Genomic DNA, 14,816 nt, shown 5'->3' on the forward strand with positions numbered 1-14,816 from the left:
CTCCTCCCCTGCGCTCCAGAGGCAGCAGCCTCGGTCCTCGCCCGCCCGCCGACCCCGTGGGTGCGGCCGCCCCGGGTCTCCAGGTGGGCGGGAGCAGGGGACGCCAGGTGTGTGCGGGCTGGGCGGCCTCCGGGCTTCCCCGGCCCCGCGCCCGCTCTCGCTCTGCTTCCTGGGTGCCGGGACTAGAGAGGCGCCCCGACGCCGTTCACTTTCCCCTCGCTCTGCTCCAGGAGACGGCCCACCCCCCCTCAGCCCGTGGGTGGCTTCCTGGGCCCTGGGGCCAGGCCGGGCCTCCCTCCGACAGCCTGGCCTGGGGAGGGTCCGCGGAGGGACGAGAGGCCCGATTGACGCCTTGCGGAGACCGTTAACCACCCACCCGCCGACTGCTCCTGGGGGAGGAGATGACCGCGCTGCAGCTTACACTGCATCTCAGAAACCCCAATTTGGGAAGTTTCCTCCATTCCAAGGCTAGCTGGAGAAAACAAAGATATTAAAATTACTGTTGTCCGGAAAGCTGGAGGAAATTCAAAATGATTTAGGCCTTTTCAAGTGTTAGAACTAATCCCTGTAGCATGTACTTCACGTATACAAATTTTAGCCGGTATCGTGCTACTGCACGTTTTAATGAATTGTTCAAATTAAAATTTTCTCTTTAAGTGGTATTACTTTGGCACGAATTTTAAAGGCAAAGTGAGAAATTTCCTTTTTTGGAAGCCTATAACGTTGACGTCTAAGAACTCAAGCTTTACTGATGGTAAGATTTTACACTTTAACAAATGAAGGAAATTTGGTTCTAATCTGTTATGTAAGTACTTCATTGAGTTAATCAGTTTTTTTTTTTTTTTTTCTTAAGAGCGCTATAGAGATAAGTGTTCTCAATCCTTATCAGGAGTCTGGTTTTAAAAAACGAATATTGAAGAGGCTTGTTTGATTCATCAGTGAACTGTTGAATCAGTAAAATTGAACAAGTCAACAGGCGTTCCACGATTTTGCATAAATAATTTTAAATTTAAAGTTTGAATAACCACATTTTGTTTGAGACCAATGTCTTGGGTTGAAAATGATGAAAGGTGAAAAAAATGATGACATCAGAGAAAGCACGGTGGAAGCAACTTCAAATGTGTAGATGAACAGAAAAAATTAGGAAGTTTTTTGTATGTTTAAAGCAACCGGTTTATGGTTTCTAGCAGGGAGAGGATGATCTCTGCACCCCTACTCTTGTTTCTAACAATTTGCCTCTCAGATTCCCAAATTCTAGCATGGTGAGACACCTAGTGGTGAAGTAGCAGAATAGTTACATTTGTTGTAACTTTAAAAAAAAAGGCTGGGACCTAACTTTACCAAATGAGTGAAAACTGTTAACTTAATAGAGTGATTCTCAGAGAGGGGGAAATATTCGTGGATGGAGGTGTAATTTGAAAACACATTCTATCTTATTAACTTAATATTTTGAAAACAAAAATTGTTTAAAAATATAATATGAATTATAGAAAGCAAAGTTTGATAATTTTGGCTGGTAAGCATGTACGGAAGAGAGCAGTGATTGTCAAAATCTCAGGGAATCTAAATCAGAAGAGAACATGTGTGAGATTTACCAAAACGGAATATAGGTTTTAAAGACTGAAAAACACCTAGATACTTTGCCCAGTAATAATGATCTCCTAATGATCATTACACCATAAAGAAACTATTTGGTTTTGTGGTTATTGTAGCAATTTTTTTAAGCTCATTCATTTACATATTTAACTGATGTAACTTAAGCATAAATAAATTACTTTCCCATTATACTCAACTAAAATACATCTTCCCAGGATCTTTTTAATAGAGAAGAATCGTGTACTTGGCCTGGAGAAAACTTTGAAAGAATGACAATTTTCTTAGTGTCCCTTGAATAGTCTGCAGAAATATATGCTATGATAACTTTCTTATCTTTTCTTCTTATACTTTGAGCTAAGATGTAATTCAAGTTTCCACAAAGAAGGAATGCAATGATAGAGTTGAAAAGGTGAAAGAGTAAACTATTTCCTTAAAAACAAATGAGTGAAGTATTTCCTAGTGTCATTCCTTACAAATATAATAACTGAATCACATTTCTTCTTTAAGGAATATACTTGAATTCTTTATTTGCAATTTCAAGAATATTATAAAGGGTGGGTTTCCCCCAAATAGAAAATATTTAGAAGATGAGGCATGAATGAGTATAACTTGCCAGGTTTGACATGGCCGTGTATCTGTGGGGCAGGGGTTCATTTTGGCTAACTCAAGAATGTGTTAGTAATTTATTAGTGAGCCAAAGAGTCTTTGCAAAGGTGAAAGTCTGCCAATTTAGACCTTGTGAATGGTCAGGAGGACTGAGTTTCTGAGACAGGCCCGTGTTACAAGTATAAATGACATTATCCTAGAGTTGTTTAGCCATATTGCAGTTTAGTCTAGTGGCAGCACTTACGTGACACATTTCCCAAATACATGTTTAAAAATCAGCATATAGTTTTTTTTTTAAGCAGCTTTATTTACATCGCAAAATATCGAAAGGAAATATCCAACTGACAAAATATAGGTCAGCACAAATAAGCTAGAATATTAAAACTACAATAATGTACTTTAGCGCTGTAAAAGTCATAAAGTAATTAAATCATCTAAAAATGATGCCATGAGATTTTTGTTTTTCTCAAGTGTAGTTCAAGAAAATATTTCTGCATGGTGCCTAGCCTATGCTTAGTCAGGTAATCTGTGAATATTTATTTCCTGGAAATTTTGGTCTTCGCGATGTTAAAACATTGTTTTATGTAAGAGACATGAGTACAGAGTAGATTTGTTTTTTAAAGTAACTTTTTTTATTGCCATACAATTTTCCATTATTATTTGTGCTCATAACAAGTAATGTATTTTGGTGTAAGCTGCCAGACTGTTCATTTCAAAGGAAGAATAAAATTTGTTTTCACTTTGTAGAAACAGAGATTTTGAAGATGTCAGAAAGGCATTCAGGTCAAGCTGGCACTGGAGCAGGAAATGAGGTGGACTCTCCTATTGTCAACATCAAGTCGTCCAGCTTTGGAGACTTTTGTTCCACATCTTCATTTCAAGATAGTGGCTACAGTGAGCTGTTAAAATCGTGCAGCTTTGATAATACAGATAAAGAATCATTTGGAAAGAAAGAAAGAGGCTCAACTTTAATCCATGAACATCCTGAAACTTCAAGTCTGGCCTTAACACATAGTTTAGAGTCTCCCACTCAAAGAAAGAGATTTGTCTTCCCCAGGAAGGAAAAGGATAAAACCCCAGACCTTTGTGAAACTCCTAAAGTCAGTGGAAAAAAATTTTTACTGCGCAGAAGATTGGACGTATCTTTCTCTCTTCTAAAGGGGGACTTTGAATCACAAAATAGTTCTCTCGAAAGCAGTACAAGCCAAGTTCCTAATTTAGAAAAAAATATTCCAAGCAGTGCTTCAGGTTTCCCAAGGCAAAATAATTTTAGTTCTTTAGTTACTAGCACTTTGAAAACAGAAGAAGCGACTTCCAGCAGTCAAAAATTGAGACTTAATTTTTCTCAACAGAAGACGTCCACAGTTGATGATTCCAAAGATAACTGTAGCCTATTTGAAGTTGAATGTATATCTCCAATTCAAGGCAATAGTTTTAAAGACTCTATCACACATGACTTTAGCGACAGCAGTCTATGTATTAATGATGAGAATACATATCCTGAACTTCTGGGCTCTTCGGTCAGTAGAACAACTTGTGGAACAGATGAGGACATATTTGTGACTCCAATAAGTAATCTTGTAGCAAATGTTAAATTTAATGTAAGTCAAAGGCTTTCTCCTTTAGGTGAAGTGAGACGCAATATTTCAACACCTGAAGACAGTGGCTTTAACTCACTTTGCTTGGATAAATCAGAAGATTCCCTCACTGACCAAGAGGGCTCTTTCCAAGAACTGCTTCAGAAACACAAGGGAACTCTCAAAGTCAGGGACACGGTAAGAAGATCAAGGCGTCTTGGAAGATTAAGAAGACTGTCCACCCTTAGGGAGCAAGGCTCACAATCTGAGACAGAAGAAGAAAAGCAGCCCAACCTCTCTGGCTCTGAATCAACACCAGTGGCCACTTCAGACATCTCAGAGAGTCAGCCAAGCAGTGACAGTAAGAGTGGGGATTTGAGTTTAAGCTTTAAGAATTTATCAAAGACCCCAGCCTTGCAGTTAGTGCATGAGCTCTTTATGAAAAGCAAAAGGAAAAGACTCCAGCAAAGCGGTGCACGTGAATTGTTAGAAGAAAGGGACGGGGGGAAAATAGCTGTACTACAGCGTGTACTTGCAGGCCTGATTGGCAAGAAAATGGGTATAGAAAAACTGGACATCTTAACAGAATTAAAATACAGAAACTTAAAGCATGTTCTTGCTATGGTTTTAGATTCCTTGGCTGCAGAAAGCCTATGCAGGTAAGAAATTTTTTTTTTCTGAAATAAAACTGCCTTTTATCACTTTTTTTTTTTTAAGTTGGAAAGCTTTTCTGTTAGTTGAGTACTTTTTTTTGAAATTTTGTTTTAGCATCTCTATCTTGGATACTTTATATTTTGTCAAAGGTGGTTTAGTGAAATTCTTCAGTGTCTCAGAAATTTCACAGAAATTTCAGTATATTGAATGTCGCTTCATAAGTAAAGAGAAACGAAGTCACATATATAGGAGTATTGAGGGTAGGAACTAGAGTTACAAGACTAAAGAGAGACTGTGTTTATACTGGCAATTTTGCGAAGTGCAGGACTATCAGAAGACAAGGCCCTTGGGAATGCCGTGACCAGGAAGGAGGGAAGCCATGTGGAACAGGATTTTTGCAAGATCATGGTTGGGGAAGGACATGCAAGAGAGTTAGTGAGCCTCTTTTTCCATAGGTATGTGTGAAGAGTTGGGTTCATAGAATCCTTACTCTTTTATGGCCCCTTCTTCTATTAAAACCCTTCTTCACCTTTTCCCCATAAATTAAGTGTAGGCTATTGTAGAGAATTGTAGAATCTTATAGCTGGAAGTCTTCTGAAATGTCTAGTCCTATCATGTATTTTGCAGATGAGAAAACTGAGCTCCAGAGAAGTGATCTGCCAATGGTCACTCAAGGAGACAGAAACAGATCCAGGTCTACAGCTGAGCCCTCTGATTTCTAAGCCCATATTTTCCCAAAACTCTTATTAAGGTTTAAGTCCTTTCAGAATAGCCTTGATCAGGAATGTCTTTGGTGTAACCCAAGTAGGATGATAAGCAGATTAATGGCCTACATACATGTGCCTTTAAAAAAATGTTCAAATGAGATAAATTACTTGTTTAAAAAAATAAGGAGATGGCTGCGACATAGGAATTTTATTTTTATATGCTGGAGTATTTGGATACAGACCAGTTAGAATTAAAACTTGGGTGACTCTTTTGGGTGCTCGCTTGTAGGAACAAATGATATTCAGTCATATTTCAATAATTGCCTTTGCTGCCATCCCTCTAGATTTATAGTATTTGTATTGCAGAGTGCATGTATAATCTTGGCAGTGCTTATTCTTGGTAATATGAGAAATTACAGTAAGTTGAAATAGCTGAGGCAAATACCCAAACATGTATTTCATTTCTTCCCCATTAATGAGTGACTTTCTGCCTATATCTCTCCATCTATCTGATATAAGGCACATGTATCGGCTTAAGGAGAGGCAATGGCAATTGAAGTGGCCACGGTAACTGGAAGAATAGTAGTGTTGACAACTCAACTGTAACCTGGGGCCCTCCATAACCTTCTCCTGACCTCATTCACTTTGAGTGATTTGTTAAGTTAAAGTAATAAAAAAAGACCATATTAACAGTTGCAGGATTAGCTTTTCTTTAATAATGAATGTAGTCCAAGTTATTGATAAATAAGCAATCACTAGACATAAATTGTGTTTTTCTTTAGCTGCTTGAGTCTTATAAACTTTGGTTTATAAAATAGGAACTTTGTAGTGCTACCCACAATAATGTTTATTACAGCTGACCCTTGAACAGCCAGAGATTAGGGGCGCTGACCCTCTGCCATGCAGTCTAAAAATCTTTGTATAATTTATAGTCAGCTCTCCATATCCGAGTTTCCTCCGTATCCGCGGTTCGGCATCCCTGGATTCAACCAACCAGTCTGTGTAGTATTTACTATTGAAAAAATCCACCTGTAAGTGGATCCGATCCACAGAATTCAAACCCATGTTGTTCAGGGATCAACTGTATTTGGCACTTAGTACTTCCAATAAAGGGCTGATTGCTTTTGTGTTTATTTAATCAAAGTGACAGAAATTTGTTAAATACAATAATAGGAGAAATTTATAGAATCTCTTGCACTACAGTTGATAATCATTTGCTGCATGTCATGTTCCAAATTTTTAATCTTAGTGTCATGTCTAAGTTAAATCCTCTTAATCAGCCTCACAGTGGACTCATTTGGGTTTATATATGAAACTTTGTTTTTTCCTTAACCATTTATGAGATTGTAATCTGTCAATATGATGCTGGCATATTTTAATAGGTATTCTTTCACAACTATGCAGATCAAGTCATATTTTTAATGTAAAATTTTAGCTTTAAATAAACTATCCAAAATCTTTAAAATGAATTTTTCTTATTGTCATGTGTGAAAAATATTAATTCTGTGGAATATATACAATATAAGGACTGATCTTTTTGTTACAGTATTTGGAAAGTGAGCAAAAATTGGCGTGAAATTATTATTCAAGATAAAAAAGCAAATCAGAGGAGGAAATTTCATATCACACAACTGAAAACAGATACTGAGGTAATGTATATAATACTATTCTAAAATGGATTTGTATAAATATCTAATAATCCCATATGGCTGGACAACCTCATTTGGTTTTCCTGCTATCTTTTAACCTTTCCATTTACCAACATTGACTCATAAACTCTTTTTTTGTTTGTTTTTGGCTGTGCCACGTGGCTTGTGGAATCTCAGGGATTGAGCCTGGGCCACGGCAGTGAAAGCCTGGAATCCTAACCACTAGGCCACCAGGGAACTCATGCACTCATAAACTCTTTATTTTTCCCAAACTCCATCTCTACCCAGTGCATCAGTGGAGTAGCCTAACTGACATCAAGAACATCTTACTGGGTTTTGTTGTTAAGTGTGTATGCTGTTAGCAGTATTTGAATACCATTTGAATAGGATATGCTGGACCCTATTCATAGTTAGACATCCTTCTAGCATTTTCCCATCCAGTCTTTTGAGTAGATACTACATGCAGTTGCTCAGATTACAATGTGAACATTTGTGACGTGATCCCTTGCTTTCCTGGCACTCATACCCAGTGCCAGTGGGTGATACCCAGTGAGTGATAGTTACAAACAGGAGATTACAGTACAGGTGTGTTAGAGGAAGCCCAGAGTTCTCTCTATTGAACACTTAAAAGGAGTGGGGATCAAGAGGAGGAAAAAATGCATCTCAGCTGAGAGCTGAATAACGAGTTAGGGAAAGTGTTTCAGCAGAGGGAATAGCATATATGGAGGTCTGGAGGTGAGTGAGCATGGCAGATTGGTACTTGTAAGACATCATAAACTTGTGCTCTCTTGAAGATTTGAGGTTCAGCTTTGAAGTTACAAGAAAAGTTTTACAGAAGCTGATTAATTCTTTCTGGGGATACTACTTTGTATAACAGGCATCTGATGACTCTGGCACCCATATTTACTGTATATTCAACTTTTAGACCTTTCTTAGGCATCAATACCAAAAGAAACTCTGAGAATTAACTTTCTTATTCTTGTTCTAGTAAAAAGTGTTTAATAACATAAGTAAATTTATAATTTGGTGAAATATAATAACTGAGATGAAGCATGGTATATAAACTAATATGAACACCTAGATACAGATTGGGGAGTTTCTCATTCCAAGGAAATATTAGGGACCGCTATTAACTAAAGTATTGACTTTCTATTTTATTTGAAGAAACGTTTTACCTTCTCACCTATAATAATCCTTCACGACTGACTCACGGCTCTTGGCTACTGCTGCAGCTGCTGGCTCTGGGAGCTTATAATACTGAAGATATAAATTTCCTTCTTAACATATCTTTTTAGAGTGGCTCCCTACATGCTAAGGACAGACCAAAAGCACATTTTTAAGCAAGTACCCATTAATATTAAACTTTTAGCTCCATGTACTCCTTACATCCTATGTGGAAGAAACATGTTGTATTGGTAAGCCTTTGGGTAGTTCTAGATAAAGCATTCTACCCTCATATCCTAGCCACCAATTTTTTTTTTAACTTGGTTTCTTAAAGGACTGTACTTTTTCCTTACTTGAGTATTTTCCTTTATTCTGAATTGCTTTAAATTTTTTTTTCAGTAGACACAGTACATGGTTTAAAACATCAAATTGCACTTTAAGGCTTATAAGAAAGCACATATTCTCCTGCCCTTCCTACTCTTGATTCTTGCCCCATCGAGGCAATCACTTTTTAGTTGTTCCTTTTGATATTTACCTCCATATTTCTGAATGGCATGCCTTTACTGCTGTTTCTTCTTTTGTTTTTTTCTATAGAGGGACTAGGTGAGTTCTCTAACCTCTCACCACTACCTATCTACCCACCTCTCCCTCTGAAGTCCTTTCTCCTATCTTATGAATGTAACTACACCATTGTTTGGGAGCAAATTAGAATTAGGTGCTGACATTATTAAGACTGCGTTGAGATTCTTATGACTTTTTGACAGCTGTGACATGTAGTACAGTATGATTATACCTGTTATACCTTTCTTCCTCAGAGTTAATAATTGCCCAGTTTCTTTCTTTCTTTCTTTTCTTCTTTTTTTTTTTTGTTTTTTGCTTATTGTTTCTCTATACAGATCCCTGACTCATCTCCTGTTATCCACCAGAACTGGAAATCTCCTCTTAACTCTGAATGTATCAGGTATTCTACCTGTTCCCTCTTTTCCTCAGAGACATCCTTCCAGATGCCTTTTGCCCTCCTCTTCTGAAATGGACTGGTTGCTTTCTACCTGAACTATCCTAATGTATATCATTAACCAAAACAGAAAAATTATAAAACAAAGTTGTTTGGTGGTTTTCCTCATACTTGTATAGTGTCACTGAAAGCCCTTTATATGTAAAAATTAAAACGCACACACCAGCTATGTGTGATAGGATCTCTATTTAATGTTTGCTTTGCAGCAGTGAGAATGACCATTAAAATCAGAATATCACACTTTTTCCATTGAATTTCTTAATTTACTGTAGTCTTCACTGTTTTCTTATAATCATGGAAATGAACATCAGTAAGGTGACTCCCCTGTCACATTTAAATATATTCTGGTAACGTGATGGAGATTATATTTTGAAAAATGTTGGTGCTCATGAATGCGTGCCTTTGTTGACTGCTTGACCTTATACTGTTCAGAGATAGTAGCACACATTTTAAGCTCCAACAGGGCAGGGATTCGACTGTTTTATTCACTCGACACCTAGTAGATGTTTTATGAATGTTTGTTAAATGAATGAATGTTTCTTCTGTGGATGAAATTTGCTTCAACAACATATCTCTATTCATTTTTTGGTGCATGCAGCACCACTGTGTTTGCCAACTGCATCGAAATCCAATGGGTGTCTTCTTTTAGTATGCTCTTGTGTCATACGCTTCTAGCTTAGGCTGCAAATCATTTATAAAGTGTAACATAAAGAGATGTATTGAGTCCTTGAATAAGTTCAACTGTATTAATTCTAATTTCTGAAAACCAATATTCATCCATCACACTTATGCATATGTTGTTAAACTGTTAATGGCATAATTTTTCATGGCCAGCTAACTTCATTCCTATACTTATCCTACTGTCATTTCTCATATTTTTAACTCTCCCCATTTAGGAGCCAACTCTGGCAAAAGGAGACTATCAAGGGAGAGGAAACACAATTATAGTTGGACACTTAAGGAAATTCACCTGTAGTACATTTTATTTTGATAATTGGTTACAAATGCCAATTTGTTAAAAAAAAAACTTACTATTTTTTCTCATTCCCAACCTTAACAAAATAGAAGGCTATAAGGATTATTCATTGAAAATATTTCTTGGCTAAATATTTGAGCAATGTGGAAATCCAGTTCAAATAAGAGACATTTTTTTTCTCCTTTTAAAATATCAAAGCTGTTTAAAACTCAAGTGTAAAAATTAATCAAGCATTGCAAGTATCTGGTATTTGTATAAACCAGCCAAACAAATTGGGTTTCATGGTCTAACCAGGCCCATTATTTTTCTGACATGCGGCTAAGGTAAGAAACCTTCAAAGAATTCCATGATGTCCCATAGTAAGCTTTGATTCACCTCCTCTTACACCTTGGCCTAAAAGGGGACTTGGTAAACTCTGATCTGTGGGCCAAATCCTGTCTATCACCTGTGTTTTTAAAGTAAGTTTTATTGGAACACAGCCCTGCTCCTTTCATTTACATATATCCATAGCTGTGTTTGCTAAAACAACAATTAAGTAGCTTGTAACTATCTGGTCCTTTTCAGGAAAAGTTTGCAAACCCACGCTCTAAACAGAAAAATAACCAAGCATGCAAACTTAAAGCTAGCATTTATTGTCTTAATTTTTTCTTTTTCTTTTCCTTTGACTTTTAAATGCTAGATGAGAGGGTTTTTTTTTTTTTTTTTCCTTTTTTCTAAAAAGGAAAGGTTTAGGGAGAAAATTCCAGTAGTGTAAAACCACTTCCAAACATTTAAATACATGTGCATCAGAAAGCTGTCCTGGAACTTTTGATATTACAGTGTTGACCCCTCTTGTCTTTTACCACAGGGGGCTATATTAAATGTTGATGATGCTGCCACTCGGCTCCATCTTTTAAATCGATCAGCTTTAAGATCTGTGCAAGCACAGGCTAGGACACCAGGTTTTCAGAAAGAACAAGTTTCAACATTTTCTCCTTGGGGAGAAGTTTTGACACCTATAGCGAGTTCTTCTGTTACTCACTTAAGTAGTAAACAGGAAGAATACGTTAAGGTGAGTATCATAAGTTATTAAATATTTACAGATTTTGAAGTAAAGCAATTCTCTATGCGAAAATGGAAGATTTAGTTTGTGTGCTTTTACTACAGGTTGCCAAAACACTTTTTATTGATGAAGCATTAAAACCTTGCCCAAGGTGCCAATCCCCTGCTAAGTACCAGCCTTATAAGAAAAGGGGACTATGTAGCAGCACAGCCTGTGGTTTTGACTTTTGTGTGTTATGTTTGTGTGCTTATCATGGGTCTGAAGAATGTAGTAGAGGAGCAGCAAAGCCAAGAAATAGAAAAGATGCTCTTCCAGGAAGTGCCCAGAGTAAGCGGAATTTAAAACGCCTCTAAAGAGACTTCACATATAAAAGAAGGACATTTTGTTTGGCTTAAAATTATGAATATTTTGAAAGCATGCAAGTCTTCCCATCAATGACAGATGATGATTTATTTCCTACTTTGTATATATTGTGATCCATGTCATTGTATGTTTTCTTTAAAGTAGTGAGCTTTGAAAAAATCTTATTTTACAATGTCATTTTTACTCATTTTAATAATTTAGTGTTTTTAAATAAAGAATTTTCAGTGTTATATATATTTAACTGTTTCATGTAACATTTAAAAATTGTGCATTTCATCACTATGTGTTGAAATGTTCTTCGATTACTTTTCAAAAGTAGTTTTCCAAATAGTATTAAAAATTCTGAACTTGAGATAGATGGCCTTATAGATTTCAAAATCTTTGAATATTTGACTGAAATGAAATGTAAATAAAATGTTTTCAGAAGTTCTGTTGAATTTATAATCTCAGTCTTTCTCTTAATTTAATTAATGTCATATTTGGGCAGACTTCTGGTTAAATAAAATTTACTTAATATTGATAACTAAGATGTAAAAAGTAAATTATTAGATATATGTGGTTATTCACCATGAGAGTCTTAGGTAATAAACACCCAGAAGTCACACGTAAGTTTCCTTTACCTTGTTACACATGAAATTGTCAGTAGTGCAATGTAGAAATCTGAAATCCTATCTCTGGTCCATGAGGAGGCACTTTGTATACTGCAGTCACATTGCCCTCTCAGTGTGTCACATTTGTCATCTTATGGTTGCTCAGTCCATTAAGAAAGTAGTATTTTATTTCACCCTGGTGGTGAAAAAGAAGATTTTACCACATTTAGTTTTAGAAATCAATAATCTACATGTGTTCCTCTCTACTGAAGGAACTGTTAAACGATAGAAGTTCAATTAAAAAAAAAATTTCTGGCTTTAAATTGGGATGAGTATTGTAATAAAGTCAATATGAGTGAAATAGTATAAGGACTTAATACCACATATTTAAATGAGTTTACAATAAAAATAAAACTTTCTGAAGACAAAAGATCAGAGTAGAAATTCAAAAGTTAATGAGTGAAGCTAATTCCAAGCTTCTTATTGGTAGGTTTTACATTTGTGATGAGTTCAAGAGGTAGGTAGGTTAACTGGAAGAAAATCATATGGTATTCATGAATAACTTTATTAAAGTCTCCAGATATCCAGAAAATAATCATCATTATTCTAATTGTTGTAAATTATTATGTATTATAGTAACTGGCTGGTGCAGCTACCCTAGCCATATGTTCCAATAGCGTCCTGTGCTTCCTCTGTCGTGGCACTTAGTTTCACTTTGCTTAACTTGTTTTTTAATTTTCTTTCCTCATGAGACTGTAAGCTCTGTGAAGGCCTGTCATATTTGATTTAAATACCGTTGTATCCCTAATACCTAGCCTGGTACCAGGCAAGTAGCAGGTGCTCAGTAAATATTTATTGAATGAGTGGATTTTTTTTAGTGCTATCAGTGTTAACTTTTTATCCAAGTAAACCATTATAATGCTATCCTAATAATTTGTTAATTTTTAATGCTTGATTTCATGGATTAATGCTTGATTACATGAAAAAGTAGAATCTAAATGATTTCTTAAATTGATTTTAAACGTGTAATCTAATCAATAGATTTGTTTGGTCTACTCACTCTTTTAGCTGATTTTTCTATAACTAGCTAGGGTGTAATGCAAGGAATACTAGCCCAGGAATCAAAAAGCCTGGGTTGGTATCCTGAACTACTTACTAGCTGTGCCCTTATGCAAGTCACTTATTGATTCTGAGTATATTTCTTTAACTATAAATAAGGGAAGTTAAAAGAAATGATGTATTGTGAAATTACCCTGTTAACACCAATCAGTGTTACTACACGTTTGGCTGTATGTGAATACAATAAAGTGAAATAACATTTGTGGGGATAGAGCATATGATCTTAATATCATTAACACTATGCTGAATGAAACTGTAAAGTCAACCTCTAACCTGCTTGTGAAAATTGTTTGGTTGGAAAAAATTCAACAAACAATTAATTGAGCATTTGCTATGTCCAGGCACTGTTTTAAGTCCTTTACATGAGTTAACTCATTTATTCCTCAAAGCGACTCTGTAATGCAGTTATCATTCCTTTTTTTTTATCAGGAAACCAAGAATCAGGTTAAATAATCTAAAATCACACAGATAGCAAGTGTGGGGAGCCAGGATTCTAGCAGAGGTAGTCTGCCACTTGTATGTGACAAAACTCTTTGCAGAACCCTTGTTGATAAATTCAAGATGCATATAATTACCATGTCTTTAATGGAAGATTGTTTTGCCATTTAAGAAAAATCTTTTGGTATACCAGGAAAAAAATTCTAAGTTAGAACAATTATGCCTGAATAGAGTAGTTCCTTAGCTCATGAGTGGCTTAAACAACTATCTCATTTGATAAACTAAATGAACTGCATGAATACAATTATCTTGAGAACTCAGTTCCAGAGGAAGGCCACTGGTTCCATCCCAAGGTCTGTGTAATCTAAAGATACAAGGCATGAAGACAAGAATAAGTATTACCACATTCCAGTAATGACTACATTCTTATAGGTTCTGATTATTGTGTGAGAGTAAGTAAGAAGAAGAAGCTCACCGATCATTTCTTGATGGGACTACTCAGTTCCCAAGAAGATTCCAAAACAAGAGGAATGATTAAATTTGGCACTTTATTCTTCTGTTTCACTTCTTAATGAAGACATTAGGAAAATAATTAGTATTAATTCTGGGGAAAACCAATAAATTCTTTACCTTCTACTGATTTAGGATAACAGTCTCTGTCGTTTCCCCCTACTGTGTGCCCCCCTTGCAGCCTTGCTAGCAAGTGGGCAAGAATATTCTATTTGACTTCTACTTGATTCCAGGAATGACGGATATGTTTTTATTTTGACCCCCTAGTTTGGAAAAAAATGGTGATAAACTTGTGATAAGTCATATAAAGTGAAACAACACTTTAAGAGCTATCTGATCATTTTATTATAGCATTTCTATGGGTGAAAATAATAGATTTTAAAATCTATTCCAGCTATTTTAAAGGCTTAATAAGGTCTTATGGAATTCTTAGCAATAATTTAATGGTAGAAGTACTACTGAGAAAACATTTTTTTTTTTTTTTTTTTTTTGCTGTACGCGGGCCTCTCACTGTGGTGGCCTCTCCCGTTGCGGAGCACAGGCTCCAGAAGCGCAGGCTCAGCGGCCATGGCTCACGGGCCCAGCCGCTCAGCGCCGGACCGGGGCACGAACACGTGTACCCTGCATCGGCAGGCGGATTCTTAACCACTGCGCCACCAGGGAAGCCCGAGAAAACATTTCTGATACTTATGTAGCACTGCGTAAAGCTAAGTTTTTTTGGTTACCTTTCCTCAATTTACGACACAAAGCAAAACCGTCAAAAATTTATGACTGAAAAAACTACTGAACATTTCTACATTTGATCTCTTA

At 36.4% G+C, this 14,816-nt stretch overlaps 2 protein-coding genes across 2 annotated transcripts in view; one reads left to right on the forward strand and one right to left on the reverse strand.

The window, feature by feature from the left end:
* LOC307176350 (uncharacterized protein) overlaps positions 1-14,816 on the reverse strand; it is a gene marked incomplete at its 5' end in the record, with an annotated part of 36,703 nt that overhangs the window by 3,399 nt on the left and 18,488 nt on the right. The gene's annotated exons all lie outside the window — the stretch shown is intronic.
* Positions 658-11,452, forward strand: FBXO43 (F-box protein 43). Its single transcript, XM_079902178.1, has 5 exons — positions 658-754; positions 2,950-4,438; positions 6,687-6,789; positions 10,792-10,995; positions 11,091-11,452. Exons 2-5 carry the CDS (start codon positions 2,967-2,969, stop codon positions 11,337-11,339), a joined length of 2,028 nt encoding a protein of 675 aa, XP_079758304.1. The 5' UTR covers positions 658-754; positions 2,950-2,966; the 3' UTR covers positions 11,340-11,452.

The sequence above is a fragment of the Stenella coeruleoalba genome (assembly GCF_951394435.1).
Source record: "Stenella coeruleoalba genome assembly, chromosome: 17".
NCBI lineage: Eukaryota > Metazoa > Chordata > Mammalia > Artiodactyla > Delphinidae > Stenella > Stenella coeruleoalba.

Coding starts and splice junctions, on each gene's coding strand:
- FBXO43 (XM_079902178.1), top strand. CDS start 2,967: ATGTCAGAAAGGCATTCAGGTCAAGCTGGCACTGGAGCAGGAAATGAG. Junction 4,439..6,686: donor GCTGCAGAAAGCCTATGCAG/GTAAGAAATTTT, acceptor TTTTTGTTACAG/TATTTGGAAAGTGAGCAAAA. Junction 10,996..11,090: donor AACAGGAAGAATACGTTAAG/GTGAGTATCATA, acceptor CTTTTACTACAG/GTTGCCAAAACACTTTTTAT.